Source organism: Thalassophryne amazonica, chromosome 4 (genome assembly GCF_902500255.1).
Source record: "Thalassophryne amazonica chromosome 4, fThaAma1.1, whole genome shotgun sequence".
Classification (NCBI taxonomy): domain Eukaryota; kingdom Metazoa; phylum Chordata; class Actinopteri; order Batrachoidiformes; family Batrachoididae; genus Thalassophryne; species Thalassophryne amazonica.
The window spans coordinates 143,220,445-143,242,313 of NC_047106.1; the positions used below are offsets into that span (position 1 = coordinate 143,220,445).

General features: G+C 45.6%; 1 protein-coding gene across 1 annotated transcript in view; it reads left to right on the forward strand.

Moving 5' to 3' along the window:
• The window catches only part of LOC117508856 (autophagy-related protein 16-2-like), a 149,546-nt gene that overhangs the window by 114,776 nt on the left and 12,901 nt on the right, over positions 1-21,869 (forward strand). Inside the window, exon 10 of the mRNA XM_034168703.1 lies at positions 13,432-13,581. Coding sequence (XP_034024594.1) covers positions 13,432-13,475 — 44 coding nt within the window. The 3' untranslated portion in view covers positions 13,476-13,581. The remainder of the gene's footprint in view (positions 1-13,431; positions 13,582-21,869) is intronic.

Genomic DNA, 21,869 nt, shown 5'->3' on the forward strand with positions numbered 1-21,869 from the left:
TAATGTGACATATGAAAACAAAAACAACAAATTGACACATTAAAACACAAAACAACAACGTGACACTTTAAAGTACAAAACAGCAACGTGACACATTAAAACACAAAACAATGCGATGCATTAAAAAACAGAACAATGCAATGCGTTAAAACATGATAAAAGAATGTGTGCCTATGTGTTGGGGGACCAATGTTCATCAGCTCAGTCTTCTCAGAATTTAACAGTAAGGAACTACAGGACATCCAGGGTTTCACTGACACCAGAGAATCTTAAAATTCTGTTTTTGTCATGATCTGGACATTTTGTATCTTGTTTGCTCTGTTTATATTGTCTGCTCTTTGTAACATGAATTAAATATTTTAACAGACAAAATGAAATCCATTTGTTTCATCACATCCAACACAGACCGTCAAGTCATCAGGCATCAATTACACATCATTACCAGTAACATGATTGTCTTAAGCCCTGGTCACATGGCATTTAACAAAGAGCAACGAAGCCCAAATGAAACAAGAAATTTGGACTTTTGTTGACTTTTGTTGGCATCATATCACCATATCACCCCAATAGAGCGCTTCGATCTCAGACTGCAGGCTTACTTGTAGTTCCTAGGGTTTGTAAGAGTAGAATGGGAGGCAGAGCCTTCAGCTTTCAGGCTCCTCTCCTGTGGAACCAGCTCCCAATTCAGATCAGGGAGACAGACACCCTCTCTACTTTTAAGATTAGGCTTAAAACTTTCCTTTTTGCTAAAGCTTATAGTTAGGGCTGGATCAGGTGACCCTGAACCATCCCTTAGTTATGCTGCTATAGACTTAGACTGCTGGGGGGTTCCCATGATGCACTGTTTCTTTCTCTTTTTGCTCTGTATGCATCACTCTGCATTTAATCATTAGTGATCGATCTCTGCTCCCCTCCACAGCATGTCTTTTTCCTGGTTCTCTCCCTCAGCCCCAACCAGTCCCAGCAGAAGACTGCCCCTCCCTGAGCCTGGTTCTGCTGGAGGTTTCTTCCTGTTAAAAGGGAGTTTTTCCTTCCCACTGTAGCCAAGTGCTTGCTCACAGGGGGTCGTTTTGACCGTTGGGGTTTTACATAATTATTGTATGGCCTTGCCTTACAATATAAAGCGCCTTGGGGCAACTGTTTGTTGTGATTTGGCGCTATATCAAAAAAAAAATTGATTGATTGAATTGATCATTTAACCTTTGCGCAGCTTCATTCCTGCAGCTGGAGTCTCGTCAGGATTTGTAAAGTGTTGAAAAATTTGAACAAATGCAGCCGAAAATCTCAATTTGTCTGTATTTCATATTGCTGTAGTTATTGGCATTTTTTAATCATTTTCTTAGTTTTTGTAACATTAGCATTTAGTTTGACTTCGTTCGACCAACTGAATGTTTTCACACAGTGCAGAAGCTGCTTCTGAGCGCTGCTGTTGTCTCTGCGTTCATGTACCGTTGGAAATTACAGAGCAAACTCAGCCTGTTTGCTTGGATTTTTTATCTGGGTGGGGGATCAGCTTCACTGGGCTCAGGCACCTTATTTAGGTCAGAATTAATCTTTTGTGTGGATACAATTAATTATTTTACCACAAGCAACTGCTGAATTTGAAACAACAAAAAAGTTGTGTAATTCTGACGGTACTTGAATGCAGTGGCAGCAGCAGCAGCAGCTCCTGCGTGCGCGATTATTATTTTTTATTAAATATAACAATATGAGTGCATGAATGACAGTCCAGCCCTTCTGTACATGTGGCAACAGGTAGATGATTCAAATGATTATATAAAGAGCTGTTCTGGAAGGCAGAATTCACGTTGTCGATCAAATCAAATAGACATTTATTTGCATGTTATCATATTTTGAAGCTGTTGCGAGGCTGCTGGCTCGCTGAGGGACAACGGCACCAATGTTTGCGTGTTTGGCATTCTGAGGTGAACATGCCAAAGCTGGTTTTGGTGTTATTAGTAGCAGTGTCGTCTGTGCAACACTGATTCTGATTCTGACTGCTGTTTCCCTGCAGACAGTGTGAACCCAAAAATGTCATGTCTTATGTTCGACGTCATTTCTGCATTTCAGGACTGAAACTCATTCCACCAAAAATTGGGACATTAAAGTATTTCCCACTCTGTAATGTTGTCATTCCTTCTCATAACATTTAAATGTTGTTTTGGTGTTGAGGACATCAAGTGATGAACAGGTTTCAGGTGTTATTTTGTCTCATTCTTCCTGCGAACACGTCTTAAGGTGTCCAACAGTTCGAGATGATCGTTGCATTTTTGTTTTAAAATTCTCCACACATTCTCTGTTGGGGACATGTCAGGACTGCAGCATCTTCTTCTGCAGCCGTGTCTTTGTAATGTGTGCAGAATGTGGTTTTGTATCATCTTGTTCTAAAATGCTTGGACATCCCTGATAAAGATGTCTTCTTGAAGACAGCACATGTTGCTCTAAAGTCTTAGTGTACTTTTCTGCATTAATGCTGCATTACAGAGTGTAAATGACCTTTGACAAGGACACTGACACAACCCCAGACCAGGACAGACTCAAGGTTTTGGACTTGTTTGCTCATAACAGTCTGGATGGTCCTCTTCATCTTTGGTCTGGAGCACACGGTGTCCTTTTTTGTCCCAAAAAAGATCTGGAATACTGATTTCTCTGACCAAAATTGACATTTCTGCTGTGTGATGTCCAACCCAAAGAAAATAGTTCTGGGAACTAGTCCAGCATGAAGAATTTTTTTCTCCAACAAGTCCCAAGCCCAAGTCCCAACTCCGACTGCCTGCTCGGACATGGCAGCTGTGATAGCAATTAAGATTAAGATTAAGATAAACTTTATTGATCTCACAGAGGAGAAATTAACCTGTTACATCAGCTCTTAAAAAACCACACAAGTACAGGAAGTAGAGGTGCAAGTAGAGGAAAATGTTCATCAAACAGCGTGTGCAAGGATAAGCAATAATACTAATACTTGTAATAGTACGAGACATAAGAAATGAGGTAGAAATAGAAATAGAATATGTTTGTGTGTGTGTGTGTATATATATATATATATATATATATATATATATATACACTTACATACACATACATATCTCCTATCTCCTATATACACATATAGGAGATAGGAGCATCTTCTTTACAATATGTGAAATGGAGTTTAGATGTTATAAGGTGACATTAGTGCAGGGATTTGTAAATGAGTTGTTATTGCACATGATTTGTGGACATATTAATATTGCACATGATATGTGGACATATTAATATAGCAAATCAAATCAAAATCAAATCAATTTTATTTATGTTACACCAAATCACAACAAACAGTCGCCCCAGGGCGCTTTATATTGTAAGGTAAAAGCCATACAATAATTACAAAAAACCCCAACGGTCAAAACGACCCCCTGTGAGCAAGCACTTGGCGACAGTGGGAAGGAAAACTCCCTTTTAACAGGAAGAAACCTCCAGCAGAACCAGGCTCAGGGAGGGGCAGTCTTCTGCTGGGACTGGTTGGGGCTGAGGGAGAGAACCAGGAAAAAGACATGCTGTGGAGGGGGGCAGAGATCGATCACTAATGATTAAATGCGGAGTGGTGCATACAGAGCAAAAAGAGAAAGAAACACTCAGCGCATCATGGGAACCCCCCAGCAGTCTACGTCTATAGCAGCATAACTAAGGGATGGTTCAGGGTCACCTGATCCAACCCTAACTATAAGCTTTTTCAAAAAGGAAAGTTTTAACCTTAATCTTAACAGTAGAGAGGATGTCTGTCTCCCTAATCCGAATTGGGAGCTGGTTCCACAGGAGAGGAGCCTGAAAGCTGAAGGCTCTGCCTCCCATTCTACTCTTACAAACCCTAGGAACTACAAGTAAGCCTGCAGTCTGAGAGCGAAGCGCTCTATTGGGGTGATATGAGGTCCCTAAGATAAGATGGGACCTGATTATTCAAAACCTTATAAGTAAGAAGAAGAATTTTAAATTCTATTCAGGAATTAACAGGGAGCCAGTGAAGACAAGTCAATATGGGTGAAATATGCTCTCTCCTTCTAGTCCCTGTCAGTACTCTAGCATTTTGAATTAACTGAAGGCTTTTCAGGGAACTTTTAGGACAACCTGATAATCAGTCTGAGACAAGACCTTTCTAATTTTAGAGATATTGCAGAAATGCAAAAAAGCAGTCCTACATATTTGCTTAATATGTGCATTGAAGGACATATCCTGATCAAAAATGACTCCAAGATTTCTCACAGTATTACTGGAGGTCAGGGTAATGCCATCCAGAGTAAGGATCTGGTTAGACACCATGTTTCTAAGATTTGTAGGGCCAAGTACAAGAATTTCAGTTTTATCTGAATTTAAAAGCAGGAAATTAGAGGTCATCCATGTCTTTATGTCTGAAAGACATTCCTGCAGTTTAACTAATTGGTGTGTGTCCTCTGGCTTCATGGATAGATAAAGCTGGGTATCATCTGCGTAACAATGAAAATTTAAGCAATGCTTTCTAATAATACTGCCTAAGGGAAGCATGTATAAAGTGAATAAAATCAGTCCTAGCACAGAACCTTGTGGAACTCCATAATTAACCTTAGTCCATGAAGAAGACTCCCCATTTACATGAACGAATTGTAATCTATTAGATAAATATGATTCAGACCACTGCAGCGCAGTGCCTTTAATACCTATGGCATGCTCTAATCTCTGTAATAAAATTTTATGGTCAACAGTATCAAAAGCTGCATTGAGGTCTAACAGGACGAGCACAGAGATGAGTCCACTGTCTGAGGCCATAAGATCATTTGTAACCTTCACTAATGCTGTTTCTGTACTATGATGAATTCTGAAACCTGACTGAAACTCTTCAAATAGACCATTCCTCTGCAGATGATCAGTTAACTGTTTTACAACTACCCTTTTAAGAATTTTTGAGAGAAAAGGAAGGTTGGAGATTGGCCTCTAATTAGCTAAGATAGCTGGGTCAAGTGATGGCTTTTTAAGTAATGGTTTAATTACTGCCATCTTAAAAGCCTGTGGTACATAGCCAACTAATAAAGATAGATTGATCATATTTAAGATCAAAGCATTAATTAACGGTAGGGTTTCCTTGAGCAGCCTGGTAGGAATGGGGTCTAATAGACATGTTGATGGTTTGGAGGAAGTAACTAATGAAAATAACTCAGACAGACAATTGGAGAGAAAGAGTGTAACCAAATACCAGCATTACTGAAAGCAGCCGAACATAAAGATATGTCTTTGGGATGGTTATGAATAATTTTTTCTCTAATAGTTAAAATTTTATTTGTAAAGAAAGTCATGAAGTCATTACTAGTTAAAGTTAAAGGAATACTCGGCTCAATAGGCTGACTCTAGTGCTGAAAAAAAACATGGGGTTGTTCTTATTTTCTTCATTTAGTGATGAATAGTAAGATGTCCTCGCTTTGCGGAGGGCTTTTTTATAGAGCAACAGACTCTTTTTCCAGGCTAAATGAAGATCTTCTAAATTAGTGAGACGCCATTTCCTCTCCAGCTTACGGGTTATCTGCTTTAAGCTGCGAATTTGTGGGTTATACCACGGAGTCAGGCACTTCTGATTTAAGGCTCTCTTTTTCAGAGGAGCTACAGCATCCAAAGTTGTGCTCAATGAGGATGTAAAGCTATTGACGAGATAATCTATCTCACTCACAGAGTTTAGGTAGCTACTCTTTACTGTGTTGGTATATGGCATTGAAGAACATAACAAAGAACACATGATATGTGTACATATTAATATTTCACAGTGTTATTGTACAGTCTGACAGCAGCAGGGAGGAACGACCTGCGGTATCGTTCCTTCTTGCACTGAGGGTGCCTCAGTCTGTCACTGAAGGAGCTGCTCAGCTCCACTACAGTCCAGTGCAGTGGGTGAGAGGAGTTGTCCATGATGGATTTGAACTTGGTTAACACCCTCCTCTCAGCCACCTCCTCCAGAGAGTCCAGAGGACAGCCCAGGACAGAGCTGGACTTCCTGACCAGCTTGTTCAGTCTCTTTCTCTCCCACTCTGTGCTGCCCGGGCCCAACAGACGACAGCATAGAGGAGAGCTGAGGCTACAGCAGAGTCGTAGAAGGTCTTAAGCTCACTCCAAAGGATCTCACTCTCCTCAGGAGGTGGAGGCGACTCTGGCCTTTTTTGTACAGGGCGTCGGTGTTGAGTCCAGTCCAGTTTGTTGTTGAGGTGAACATCCAGGTATTTGAAACTGTCCACAGTCTTTATGTCCTCCCCCTGGATGTTCACCGGTGGGTGAGGTGGTGGTTTCCTCCTGAAGTTGATCACCATCTCCTTCGTCTTACTGGTGTTGAGACACAAGTGGTTGTGCTCACACCAGTCCACAAAGTCTGTGATGACCGACCGGTACTCCAGCTCGTTCCCCTCAGACACACGACCCACAGTGACGGAGTCATCAGAGAACTTCTGGAGATGGCAGCTGTCTGTGTTGTAGGTGGAGTCCGAGGTGTAGAGGGTGAAGAGGAAAGGCAAGAGGACGGTGCCCTGGGGGGCCCCGGTGCTGCACCTTACCACCTCAGACTGACAGCCGCGCAGCTGCACGTACTGCGGGCGCTCAGTGAGGAAATCGATGGTCCAGGCGGCGAGTTGTCCATCCACACCAGCGTCCTCCAGCTTCCCCCGCAGCAGCACCGGTCTGATGGTGTTGAAAGCGCTGGAGAAATCAAAGAACATGACTCTCACAGCACTCCCGCCAGTCTCCAGGTGGGTGAGCACTTGCTGCAGTAGGCAGATGACAGCGACATCTACCTCGTTGTTGGGCCTGTAGGTGAAATGCAGTGGGTCCAGGGTGTCGCTCACCACGGTGCGGAGGTGAGACAGGACAAGCTGTTCCATGGTCTTCATGAGGTGGGAGGTCAGAGCAACTGGTTTGTAGTGGGCCAGTTCCTTGGCGTGCGGTGTTTTGGGAACCGGGACCACAGGAGGTCTTCCACAAGGTGGGGACCACCCCCAGGCTAAGGCTCATGTTGAAGATGTGACTGAGGACCCCACAGAGCTCATTTGCACAGGTCCTCAGCAGCCTCGGGGGGATCCCATCAGGTCCTGCTGCTTTCCTCTGCTTCAGCCGCAGGAGCTGGCCTTAAATGAAAGATTATATTATATTAAAATTAAAGATTATATTTAACTTGGAAAAAATGTACTGAAAAAATGTACGGTTCTTTGAAGTCCAGGCTGCTGCCTGCTGAGTTCATGTTTAGGGCTGGTTCTTTCTATTGCAAAGTCCAGAAATAAACCCAATATGCAGGCAGCAAATAGACAAAACCTGAGGTTTAATGTTCCAATAATGTTAATCTGTCAGGGCGGGCGGCTGCCCGGCAACCCAGAACAGCTGGACCCACAATGCAAACTCTCAGATTAGGCTTTGGTGAAAGAGAAATCATGGTCTTTATTCCAGGCCTTGTTTCGGTCCACATGTGGTCAGTCAGTGCAGCAGAAGTACCAGCAGGATTAGGCAGAGACGCAGTCATAAACGAGCAGGGTTCAGAGGCACAAGCAAACACCGACATCTGGGATGAGGCAAGAGGCATGGTCGAAGAGTACAGAGCAGGATTCGGAACACGGCAAAACAAAAACTCAGGACTGTGAAAGGCACTGGAAAGTGTACAAAGACAACAATCTGGCAGTGAGCTGTGAGGGCTTAAATAACAGGTGGTGAAAACGAGGTGCATGTGCGGACTGATTAGGTAACAAGGTGCACGTGTGGACGGAAGATTCTAGAAAGGGGGCTTGGCTAGTGGACAAAGATTAAACACTGTGCAAGATAGTGAGCGAGGACTGATGAAAGAGACAAAGAAGCGTGAGCAGGTGCGAGAGCGTGAGTGAAAGAAAACACAAAGTAGGTGGGGCGGTGTGAGTGGCCCGCTGCTGCGTTTACCGAGCCCACAGACATGGTAAGCGCATCGGAGGCAGTGAGAGCAATCACGGTGATATGCCAACCGGTGCCGCGACCGGCCCGCTTGATAAGGACGCAGAACACAATGCACTGTTTACATTTGCTTCTGTGGTGTCTGGTGGGTTGCGCGCGCCGCATACAAGTAGTTGCCGTACTCAAAAGACCAAGATTCCTTGCGGATAGGACATGCGCAGAACACAAAATAATGTTCCTTTCTATGGGGATATTCCGATGCGCGTTTATATGACCTGATATTCGGGTTAGAAAAGGAGTAACCCAGGGGTCTTATTCGGGTTTTGCGCAACCAGGTTATTGCTAATATTCCGGTTATGAAAGGGTTATGAAAGGGTTATTGGCTGCATGTAAACGTAGTCATAGAATAAACACATAATGTAAACAAACAACTAATAAATCAAAGCGGGACACGTGAAGGGAAAAAGAAAGAGGGGAAAAAAACCGACTCAATACTCAGAGCCAGCCAAAATCGTGACATAATCAGTCCAAACGTGACGTGGAAAAACAGTTCCAAACAAAACGTAACACAATGGTTTAAACAAAGACTCCACACTCAACTAACTACAGCTATAAAAAAAAAAAAAAAATGAGGTGGGCTTCATAGATAATTGGCAAAGCTTCTGGGGAAAACCTGGTCTTGTTAGGAGAGACGGCATCCATCCCACTTTGGATGGAGCAGCTCTCATTTCTAGAAATCTGGCCAATTTTCTTAAATCCTCCAAACTGTGACTATCCAGGGTTGGGACCAGGAAGCAGAGTTGTAGTCTTACACACCTCTCTGCAGCTTCTCTCCCCCTGCCGTCCCCTCGTTGCCCCATCCCCGTAGAGACGGTGCCTGCTCCCAGACCACCAATAACCAGCAAAAATCTATTTAAGCATAAAAATTCAAAAAGAAAAATAATATAGCACCTTCAACTGCACCACAGACTAAGACAGTTAAATGTGGTCTATTAAACATTAGGTCTCTCTCTTCTAAGTCCCTGTTGGTAAATGATATAATAATTGATCAACATATTGATTTATTCTGCCTAACAGAAACCTGGTTACAGCAGGATGAATATGTTAGTTTAAATGAGTCAACACCCCCGAGTCACACTAACTGTCAGAATGCTCGTAGCACGGGCCGGGGCGGAGGATTAGCAGCAATCTTCCATTCCAGCTTATTAATTAATCAAAAACCCAGACAGAGCTTTAATTCATTTGAAAGCTTGTCTCTTAGTCTTGTCCATCCAAATTGGAAGTCCCAAAAAACAGTTTTATTTGTTATTATCTATCGTCCACCTGGTCGTTACTGTGAGTTTCTCTGTGAATTTTCAGACCTTTTGTCTGACTTAGTGCTTAGCTCAGATAAGATAATTATAGTGGGCGATTTTAACATCCACACAGATGCTGAGAATGACAGCCTCAACACTGCATTTAATCTATTATTAGACTCTATTGGCTTTGCTCAAAAAGTAAATGAGTCTACCCACCACTTTAATCATATCTTAGATCTTGTTCTGACTTATGGTATGGAAATAGAAGACTTAACAGTATTCCCTGAAAACTCCCTTCTGTCTGATCATTTCTTAATAACATTTACATTTACTCTGATGGACTACCCAGCAGTGGGGAATAAGTTTCATTACACTAGAAGTCTTTCAGAAAGCGCTGTAACTAGGTTTAAGGATATGATTCCTTCTTTATGTTCTCTAATGCCATATACCAACACAGTGCAGAGTAGCTACCTAAACTCTGTAAGGGAGATAGAGTATCTCGTCAATAGTTTTACATCCTCATAGAAGACAACTTTGGATGCTGTAGCTCCTCTGAAAAAGAGAGCTTTAAATCAGAAGTGCCTGACTCCGTGGTATAACTCACAAACGTACGTATCGTTATCTTTGGCTGCTTTCAGTGATGCCGGTATTTGGTTAGACTCTTTCTCTCCGATTGTTCTGTCTGAGTTATTTTCATTAGTTACTTCATCCAAACCATCAACATGTTTATTAGACCCCATTCCTACCAGGCTGCTCAAGGAAGCCCTACCATTATTTAAGGCTTCGATCTTAAATATGATCAATCTGTCTTTGTTAGTTGGCTATGTACCACAGGCTTTTAAGGTGGCAGTAATTAAACCATTACTTAAAAAGCCATCACTTGACCCAGCTATCTTAGCTAATTATAGGCCAATCTCCAACCTTCCTTTTCTCTCAAAAATTCTTGAAAGGGTAGTTGTAAAACAGCTAACTGATCATCTGCAGAGGAATGGTCTATTTGAAGAGTTTCAGTCAGGTTTTAGAATTCATCATAGTACAGAAACAGCATTAGTGAAGGTTACAAATGATGTTCTTATGGCCTCGGACAGTGGACTCATCTCTGTGCTTGCTCTGTTAGACCTCAGTGCTGCTTTTGATCCTGTTGACCATAAAATTTTATTACAGAGATTAGAGCATGCCATAGGTATTAAAGGCACTGCGCTGCGGTGGTTTGAATCATATTTGTCTAATAGATTACAATTTGTTCATGTAAATGGGGAATCTTCTTCACAGGCTAAAGTTAATTATGGAGTTCCATAAGGTTCTGTGCTAGGACCAATTTTATTCACTTTATACATGCTTCCCTTAGGCAGTATTATTAGACGGTATTGCTTAAATTTTCATTGTTACGCAGATGAGGCTTAAAACTTTCCTTTTTGCTAAAGCTTATAATTAGGGCTGGATCAGGTGACCCTAAACCATCCCTTAGTTATGCTGCTATAGACGTAGACTGCTGGGGGGTTCCCATGATGCACTGTTTCTTTCTCTTTTTGCTCTGTATGCACCACTCTGCATTTAATCATTAGTGATCGATCTCTGCTCCCCTCCACAGCATGTCTTTTTCCTGGTTCTCTCCCTCAGCCCCAACCAGTCCCAGCAGAAGACTGCCCCTCCCTGAGCCTGGTTCTGCTGGAGGTTTCTTCCTGTTAAAAGGGAGTTTTTCCTTCCCACTGTAGCCAAGTGCTTGCTCACAGGGGGTCGTTTTGACCGTTGGGGTTTTACATAATTATTGTATGGCCTTGCCTTACAATATAAAGCGCTTTGGGGCAACTGTTTGTCGTGATTTGGTGCTATATAAAAAAATTGATTGAAAATTGATTGATTGATAAAAGGGTCAAAATACGTACACACACCAGGGGAAGAGGGAACTAAATGGGCAGAGTCAAACGCAAGAAAAACACAAAACCAAAAGTCTGTCATGCTCCTCCCCACGAGGGGCTCCTGTTTTGTTGTGTTGGCCTCCGGATGCTGAGCCTTCTGAGTATTTATTCATGTTATGTCATGTCATCTTGGTCATGCTCTATTTAACATTAGTTTTGTTTCATTTATTTTCTGTGTTCCACTTGGTTGCCATGTATTTAGTTTTGTCTTAGTTCCTGTCTTGCCTGTAGTTTGTTGTTCCTTATGTTATTATTGTTATTATTATTAGTTATTGCATTTACTTTTATACTTTAATCAGTATCTGTTCTGTTCTAGTTTTGATCATTGATCTTCTTTAATCAATTAACAATTAACTAATCTTTTTTAGATTAGTCACGTTATTTTCCTAGTTTTTCCCCTTTTGTTTTGTTCATGGTTATTATTGTTTGTCGAGCATGTCACGTTTTGCACCATTGGTTTTTCTGTCACTTATTATCTTGCCCCAGTTTGCTTAGCTTTTGTCTCACTGCACTCTCTTGCGCTTACCTTTTTCTTCACCGGTCACGCCCCCCTTCCAGAGCCTTCCACACACTTGCACCTCATCACACCTTGATTAGTCTGCCCCTTACTTAAGCCCTCACAGTTCCACTGCTCACTTCCAGATTGCTGATTTCATGTCACTTTCCAGCCTTTGTTCCAAGGTCTCAAGCTTGCCCAGTTTTTTTACCTGCCGGAATTTTGACCTAGCTTTGTCCTTGACTTTCAGTTTGCCTTTGCCTCTGATTGCCTCCTCGCTCTGTATTTTGACCCGTGCTTGTTTGTTGAACCACACCTCAGCCTTATGCCTGTCTGTTACCGTTGCCTCGCTGCTGGACCACCTGTGTACCAACTCCCTGCCTGTTTTGACCATTAAACCTTTTCTTACTCTCCATGGTGAGAGTTTGCATTTGTGTATGCCCATTTTGAGCCACACTTACGTCTGACAAAGACAGATCCAAAACCACATATGCAAAAAATAAAATATAAGATAAAAATACATATATAAAAAATAAACATAAACTCAAAGAGAACAAGATGCAATGGTGGAAAAAACTGACAGACTGAACATAATTAAAGAGGCAAAAACTAAACCTTACCTAAAGCAGAATCAATAAATAAAACTAGAAAAACAACATGGCTCTACAAAGAGAACACAGTGTAAAAGAGAGGAGCTTAGACTAGAAAACCCAGAGAACAAATCCAAAGAGAAATAGTAGAAAACAAATGTGGAGACTAAGAGCAAAACAAGGAAGCAAGCAGTACACAAACTAGACTAGAACTAAATCCATCAACAAGAAGCAGAAAACTAATGTGGAAATCAAAAATGTATAGAGTGTGAATGGGGGGAAAAGCCACATGAGACACCAAGGAGACACATGACAAAACACAGAGAGAAGGACAGAAGCTACAAGACACAGACAGAGGACAAATCACAAGGACAACTGACACTGACCGGGATTAAAAACTCGAGAAAACTCACAGAAGGAACATGGACAGAACACAATGACATGTGACAATGGGGCACAGACAGAGGGCAGTTCATATAGACAAATGACAGACCATAAAACACAAAAACAGGACACAACAAAACCATGAACCAAGAGCACAAACAGGCAATAAAATGCAGACACAACAGTTTGTGACATTTGTGAGTGTAACTCTGTATTGTAGTGTTTGATAAAGGTTATCCTTTGCCCATGTGGTTATATCAGCTATTGATGAATGATGGTTCTTGATGCAGTGCTGTCTGAGGGATCTCAAATCACAGGTGTTCAGTTTGGGCTTTTTGACCAAATCATGACTACAATCATCTATTTGAAATAACGCCTTGGGGCAACTGTTTGTTGTGATTTGGCGCTATATAAAAAAATTGATTGATTGATTGATTGATTACTTGCATTCATTGTCTCTGTCCCAGCTGTCTTTGGAATGTGTTGCAGGCCTGAAATTCAGGAATGGATGTATATATACAAAAAAAAGAGTGTAAACCTGAACTATCTTTTGTTCATACTGTTTGTAATGAAGCAGACGTCAAAGTAATCATAAGAATCATTGTATTTTTTAATGATTTATTGTGTATGTGTTGTCCATGTTGTCTCAGCTCTTCCTGATGTGGGTTTGTATGTCACACTACCATGAGCTTCAGTATGTGTCACATTAAATACTTAAATCCTCTCTGAACACTGAACTTTATGAGCCAAAATGTTAGCACATTAGCATGCTAAAGTTAGAATGGCTGAGCAATAGTTTGAATTGTGTTGAGTCCCTTTCTGCGTCTTTGTGTATCTACGTGTTTCAGGGTGTCCAGCTGCATACAGGAACTACCTGCTCAGGGAAAAGTGACATCACTGGACATCACTTCTGACCAACGCCAGCTCCTGTGCTGTTGCCGTGGTGACAGCCTGCAGGTAGTGGACCTGAGGTGGCCCGGTACCAGGATCTGCTTCAGGTAGTTGTGGAAAGACTGGTTGAGTGTGTTTGTGCCATGATGGGGTTTATCAATTTTCAAAAGTAGAATTTTAATGTTAACACACTGAGCTGTTTTCATAAGCTACCATGTTTGTCAGCTAACTCCATTGTAAGATAACACCTTTGTAAGATAACTCCTTTGAAAGGTAACGCCTTTGTAAGACAACTCCTTTGTAAGATAACTCCTTTGAAAGGTAACGCCTTTGTAAGACAACTCCTTTGTAAGATAACTCCTTTGAAAGATAACACCTTTGTGAAATAATTCCTTTGTAAGATAACTCCTTTGAAAGGTAACACCTTTGTAAGACAAGTCCTTTGTAAGATAACTCCTTTGTAAGATAGCTCCTTTGAAAGATAACACCTTTGTGAAATAATTCCTTTGTAAGATAACTCCTTTGAAAGGTAACGTCTTTGTAAGATAACACCTTTGTAAGATAATTAATTTGTAAGATAAGTCCTTTGTAAAATAACACCTTTGTAAGGTAACTCCTTTGAAAGGTAACGCCTTTGTAAATATTGGGAAAGTGTAGTGACACGGACCCACAACAGGGGGCGCAAATGATCGGACAATGAAAGAGTCTTATATGAACATTTTACTGTTGTGAAAGAGCACAACAAAAACACAGAGGATTACAGAATTTGAGCAAACAGTCAATCCACAAAGGTGACGTGTGGGCAGGCTCGAGGATAGAAGACGTCTGTCCTGAGAAGAACCGGAACCACACGATTTCCTCCGCCACCGAACCTGGAGAATACTGGAGTCGCCAAGTTCCGAGTCCCCAGGTGGCCACCATCTCCGAGTGTCGGATCTGGTACTGCTGGCGAGAAGCAAAAACAGTCATATGTGGGTGCGTGCACACCCAGTAACAACAATGGTGGGAATTCCACCTTCACCTCTCACACACACTCGTGCAGCTCCTGTCTAACCACTTATCTGGTTGGGGTGTGAAGCGAAGCCGTCGCTGATCACACCAAACGCCAATCTCTCAGATAGGGAACACCACAGGAAAGCGGCTGCAAAAAGAGTTCAGACTAAGACACAGCTAAGGCTGAGAATATTACCTTCACAGGTAGACGATATCTCGGCAACGAGGTGGAGATGACGTCCGGTTTTTATGGAGTGGAATTGATGAAGTGTAGATGGATGACAGCTGTCATGAGATAATGAGTGACAGCTGTCACCCCCGGCTGTGTCCGTGGAGGCAGCGCCCTCTCGTGCCTGAAGCCCGCACTTCAGGCAGGGCGCCCTCTGGTGGTGGGCCAGCAGTACCTCCTCTTCTGGCGGCCCACACAACAGGACCCCCCCCCTCAACGTGCGCCTCCTGGTGCCCGACCAGGTTTGTCCGGGTGACGGCGGTAGAAATCGGCCAGGAGGGCTGGGTCCAGGATGAAGCTCCTCTTTACCCAGGAGCGTTCTTCGGGTCCATACCCCTCCCAGTCCGCCAAATACTCGAACCCCTTGGTCATTCCACAGACGTCCAGGAGCCGGCGCACTGTCCAAGCCGGCTCCCCGTCGATGATCCGGGCAGGAGGCAGTGCCGGACCGGGAGCACAGAGGGGTGAGGTGAGGTGTGGTTTAATCCGGGAGACATGAAAAACAGGGTGGATCCGCAGTGAAGCCGTGAGTTGGAGCTTCACTGCAGCAGGACTGAGGATTTTGATGATCTTGAAGGGTCCAATGAATCTGTCCATAAGTTTGGGTGAGTCCACCTGCAGGGGAATGTCCTTAGTAGATAACCACACCTCCTGCCCGGGCTGGTATGCAGGGGCCGGGAACCGCCGGCAGTCTGCATGGGTCTTAGCCCTCGTCCGGGCCTTTAATAAGGCAGAACAGGCGGTGCGCCACACCCGACGGCACCTCCGCAGGTGGGCCTGGACCGAGGGCACACCGACCTCTCCCTCCACCACGGGAAACAATGGGGGCTGGTACCCCAGACACACCTCAAACGGGGAGAGGCCGGTGGCAGAAGACACCTGACTGTTGTGTGCATACTCGATCCAGGCTAGATGGTTACTCCAGGCCGTCGGGTGCGCTGATGTCACACAGCGGAGGGTCTGTTCCAACTCTTGGTTGGCCCGTTCTGCCTGTCCGTTCGCCTGTGGGTGGTACCCGGACGAGAGGCTCACGGTGGCCCCCAGTTCCCTGCAGAAACTCCTCCAGACTTGAGAGGAAAATTGGGGACCATGATCCGAGACTATGTCAGCTGGTATCCCATGCAGACGAACGACGTGGTGGACCAGGAGGTCAGCAGTCTCCTGGGCCGTTGGGAGCTTCGGGAGGGCCACAAAGTGGGCCGCCTTGGAGAACCGGTCCACTATCGTCAGGATGGTAGTCATGCCCTGGGACGGCGGGAGGCCCGTGACGAAATCCAGGCAGATATAGGACCAGGGGCGATGAGGCACCGGGAGCGGCTGGAGAAGTCCTTGGGTCCTCTTATGGTCTGCCTTGCCCCTGGCACAGGTGGTGCAGGCCTGGATATACTCCCGGACGTCGGCTTCCATAGACGCCCACCAGAAGCGCTGCCGGACAACTGCCACGGTCCTTCGCACCCCTGGATGACAGGAGAGCTTGGATCCGTGACAGAAATCCAAGACTGCAGCTCTGGCCTCTGGTGGGACGTACAGACGATTTTTTAGTCCAGTTCCGGGGTCCGGATTCCGTGCCAGGGCCTCCCGGACGGTCTTCTCCACTTCCCAGGTGAGGGTGGCCACGATAGTGGACTCCGGAATGATGTGCTCCGGTGGATCCGACAGCTCAGTTTTGACTTCGTCTTCGTGTACCCGGGACAAGGCATCTGATCTTTGGTTCTTGGTCCCGGGGCGATAGGTGATCTGGAAGTCAAAACGCCCGAAGAACAGTGACCAGCGGGCTTCCCTGGGGTTCAGCCGCTTGGCGGTCCTGATATACTCCAGGTTCCGATGGTCAGTGAAAACCGTGAACGGCACAGACGCTCCCTCCGACAGGTGTCTCCACTCCTCAAGAGCCTCTTTCACCACAAGGAGTTCTCGGTTGCCGACGTCATAGTTCCGTTCAGCCAGGGTCAACCTGCGAGAAAAGTAGGCACACGGGTGAAGAACCTTATCGGTCTCTCCGCTCTGGGATAGCATGGCTCCTATCCCTGAGTCAGAGGCGTCCACTTCAACCACAAACTGGTGGCCAGGGTCGGGCTGCACCAGAACTGGTGCAGTCGAGAACCGTCGTTTCAACTCCCTGAATGCGGCTTCGCACCGATCCGACCAGGTGAAGGGGACTTTTGGAGAGGTCAGGGCTGTCGGGGCTAACTACCTGACTGTAGCCCTTAATGAACCTCCTGTAGAAATTTGCAAAACCGAGGAACTGTTGCAGCTTCCTACGGCTTGTTGGTTGGGGCCAATCTCTCACCGCCGCAACCTTGGCCGGATCAGGGGCGACGGAGTTGGAGGAGATGATAAACCCCAGGAAGGACAAAGAGGTGCGGTGAAACTCACACTTCTCGCCCTTCACAAACAGCCGGTTCTCCAACAACCGCTGCAGGACCTGACGTACATGCTGGACATGAGTCTCAGGATCCGGAGAAAAGATGAGTATATTGTCCAGGTATACGAAGACGAATCGGTGCAGGAAGTCCCGCAAGACGTCATTAACCAAAGCTTGGAACGTCGCGGGGGCGTTAGTGAGGCTGAACGGCATGACCAGGTACTCAAAATGACCTAACGGGGTGTTAAATGCCGTCTTCCACTTGTCTCCCTTCCAGATCCGAACCAGGTGGTATGCATTTCTAAGATCCAACTTGGTGAAGATTTTGGCTCCATGCAGGGGCGTGAACACTGAATCTAACAGGGGCAACGGGTATCGATTGCGAACCGTAATCTCATTCAGCCCCCTGTAATCAATGCATGGACGGAGTCCGCCGTCTTTCTTGCCCACAAAAAAGAAACCTGCACCCATCGGGAAGGTGGAATTCCGGATCAGCCCGGCAGCTAATGAGTCCCGGATGTAGGTCTCCATTGATTCGCGCTCAGGTCGTGAGAGATTGTACAGCCTGCTGGATGGAAACTCAACGCCCAAATCAAATGGCACAATCATACGGACGGTGCGGGGGAAGGGTGAGCGCCAGATCCTTGCTGAAGACGTCAGCAAGATCGTGGTACTCAACTGGCACTGCCGTCAGATTGGGAGGGAGTTTGACCTCCTCCTTAGCTTGTAAACCGGGAGGAACCGAGGATCCTAAACACACCCGATGGCAGGTTTCACTCCACTGAACCACCACCCCAGGCGGCCAATCAATCCGGGGATTGTGTTTCAACATCCAAGGGAAGCCCAAAATCACGCGGGAGGTAGCAGGAGTCACAAAAAACTCGATCTCCTCCCGATGATTTCCAGACACCACCAGAGTTACAGGTTGTGTCTTGTGTGTGATTAAAGGGAGAAGGGTGCCATGTAGTGCCCGCACCTGCAATGGCGAAGGGAGCACCACCAGAGGGAGCCTTACCTCCCTAGCCCATCTGCTGTCTAGCAGATTCCCTTCTGACCCTGTGTCCACCAGTGCTGGGGCTTGAAGGGTTAAATCCCCGCTCAGGATTGTAACTGGGAGTCGTGTGGAAATATGTGTATGCCCCACGTGAATGTCTTGGCCCACCCTAAGCCCAGTTTCTAGGGGGCGGGCGTTGGTGTTTAACCGCTTGGGGCAGTCTCTCTGCAGATGCTCACTCGATCCGCAGACAAAGCACTCCCCGCGGGCCAGCCTCCTCTGTCTGTTAGGTGGTCTAAATGTGGCCCTGCTCGTGTCCATAGCTTCGTCAGCAGGGGGAGCTGTAGCCACACGGAGCGTTGAGGCTGTGGAGCGTGGGGAGGGCGGAACCTTTTTGGACCCGGAAGGGAGAGGGACGGCGCGTGCCCGGCTACGTCCTTCGTCTCGCTCCTGACGGCGTTCCTCTAACCGATTGTCTAACCGTATAACGAGATCAATAAGCCCATCTAGATCCCGCGGTTCTTCCTTGGCTACCAGGTGCTCCTTCAGGACTGACGACAGCCCGTTTATGAAGGCGGCGCGGAGCGCAACGTTATTCCAGCCGGACCTCGCAGCCACGATGCGGAAGTTGACTGCATATTTGGCTGCGCTCCGGCGCCCCTGTCTCATAGACAGCAGCACAGTTGAAGCAGTCTCTCCTCTATTAGGGTGATCAAAAACCATTTTGAACTCCCTCACAAACCCAGTATAAGTGGTAAGGAACCATGAATTTTGCTCCCAAAGCGCTGTAGCCCAAGCGCGTGCCTCACCACGAAGCAAGTTAAAACATAAGCCACCTTACTGGCGTCAGACGCGTACATGACGGGACGTTGTGCAAAGACGAGCGAACACTGCATAAGAAAGTCCGCGCACGTCTCCACACAACCTCCGTACGGCTCTGGGGGACTTATGTATGCTTCAGGGGATGGTGGGGGGGTTGTTGAATGACCAGTGGAACGTCTGTATTCTGCTCCGGGTCGGTAGGAGGAGGAGCTGCAGCAGCGCCCTGAGCGCACGCTTCCACCTGCGCGGTGAGAACCTCCATCCTGCGGTTAAGGATGACGTTTTGCTCGGTCATCAAATCCAACCGAGCGGTAAAGGCGGTGAGGATTTGTTGCAACTCACCAATCACGCCTCCTGCAGACGCTTGTGCACCCTGCTCTTCCATTGGTTGTCCAACAGATGGTTGACGCCCCTCAGGATCCATGACGCTGGCCGAGATATCCTGTTGGGAAAGTGTAGTGACACGGACCCACAACAGGGGGCGCAAATGATCGGACAATGAAAGAGTCGAATATGAACACTTTACTGTTGTGAAAGAGCACAACAAAAACACAGAGGATTACAGAATTTGAGCAAACAGTCAATCCACAAAGGTGACGTGTGGGCAGGCTCGAGGATAGAAGACGTCTGTCCTGAGAAGAACCGGAACCACACGATTTCCTCCGCCACCGAACCTGGAGAATACTGGAGCCGCCAAGTTCCGAGTCCCCAGGTGGCCACCGTCTCCAAGTGTCGGATCTGGTACTGCTGGCGAGGAGCAAAAACAGCCATATGTGGGTGCGTGCACACCCAGTAACAACAATGGTGGGAATTCCACCTCCACCTCTAACACACACTCGTGCAGCTCCTGTCTAACCACTTATCTGGTTGGGGTGTGAAGCGAAGCCGTCGCTGATCACACCAAACGCCAATCTCTCAGATAGAGAACACCACAGGAAAGCGGCTGCAAAAAGAGTTCAGACTAAGACACATTTAAGGCTGAGAATATTACCTTCACAGGTAGAAGATATCTCGGCAACGAGGTGGAGATGACGTCCGGTTTTTATGGAGTGGAATGATGAAGTGTAGATGGATGATAGCTGTCATGAGATAATGAGTGACAGCTGTCACCCCCGGCTGTGTCCGTGGCGGCAGCGCCCTCTCGTGCCTGAAGCCCGCACTTCAGGCAGGGCGCCCTCTGGTGGTGGGCCAGCAGTACCTCCTCTTCTGGCGGCCCACACAACAGTAAAGATAATTAATTTGTAAGATAAGTCCTTTGTAAAATAACACCTTTGTAAGATAACTCCTTTGAAAGGTAACGCCTTTGTAAAGCCTCGGTCCCACCGAATAATGAAGGCTGAAGAAGGAGCCACGCATGGGTGTGGGGTGATTATTCGAAGAATGGCCCATGTTTTGATCTATCACGTATCCATTATGAAGGTGCCACTATGTGCCTCTCTGTACCCCGCATGTGCCACGTAGCAGCCTCACGTGAGCCACAACCAACCTGTCATTACAGCCTCGAATGGCTCGCATCAGCCACACTAAGCCATGATAGCGCCATGATAACGCCATGTTGGCGCACGTTTAGGCATGAGTTTGGTCCAAACCTCCAGCCCTCCCACACCTGGTCCCTTCAAAGTGTGGGTTTTCAATTCACAGATTCACAGCAGCATTTAAAGATGTCCCTTCTTTTTTTCTTTTTTTTTTTAAACGCAGTCCAAAAATAGACACTCCAGCACAGTTCCGCAGTTGTGCGCTGTGCGCCAGGCTGCTGTCCACCTTTAATGCACCGGACCAGCTAGACCCGAACCACGGGTTCCTGGAGAGCCGCCTCTGTGCTCCTTGCTGGCTCCGCGGCTCTCTGGCTTTTCTTCTGCGGCTTTAAACACACAAAACTTTATGTTTGTCCGTTTATTTCTGCAAAATCACTCTTTTGCGCGTGTGCTGCTGTTGTCCTTTCATGGACAGCCGCCTCTGTGCTCTTTCTAAGTGGCTTCCTTTCCATCCGTGGCTTGCTGGCTTTATTTTTTCCCTGGCTTTAAACACAGTCATTTTTAAGAACGTGAATCCACTTTTAACTTTGTGTTCGTCCGTTTATTTCTGCAAAAGCGCTCTTTTGCGCGCGGTGCCGTTCTGCATACAGAATGAGGTGGCCGTTTAATTATATACACCTGTGGATCATTTTATATATATATATATATATATATATATATATATATTTCTTTATTTCTTCCGCAGCTTACAACTTATCATGATACAACTTTTAACTTTGTGTTATGTCTTCAAAATCAGTCTTTTGCGCGCTCTCCACCTGTATTGCCGCACAGCTCCTGCTGCTCCACTGGAGTTATTATCTTCCATGGCTTTAAACACACATCCACTTTCACGCAGTCACCCGAATTTTAACTTTGTGTTCGCCCAATATTGACTGAAATATCACTCTTTTGTGAGCTGGCGTTCTGCCTAAATGCTCGTTTGAAGTGTGATGATGAGTCACTGCCTCAGTGCGCACACACAGCGGAGCTCATGTGATCCATTAACTCCAGAAGTGATTAGAGGTGTTTTCAGCATCCAAGGTTTGACAGAAAATGATTAAACCGCTACAAAATAATTATTTTATATAGAGTCCAGCGCACACAGCAGGTGGATTTGTGTGCGCAAGAGAGCCGCTCCAAAAATAGCCTCTCAGGTCCTGCCTCAGTGCGCACACACAGCGGAGCTCATGTGATCCATTAACAAGATATTAAATCAACATACTTTTACATACAACAGACATCAACATACAGACATACTTTTACAGATAGGAACTGTTTTATCAAGCTATAAAAAACATTAAAAATAATTACCTTAAGCTGTTCAAAATACATTCCACATGGAGCAGGAAAGAGAGGGGAAAAAAAGCGTCCAGATGAAACAGTCCTCTGATTCTAGAAGTGATTAGAGGTGTTTTCAGCATCCAAGGTTTGTCAGAAAATGATTAATCCACTACAAAATAATTATTTTATATAGAGTC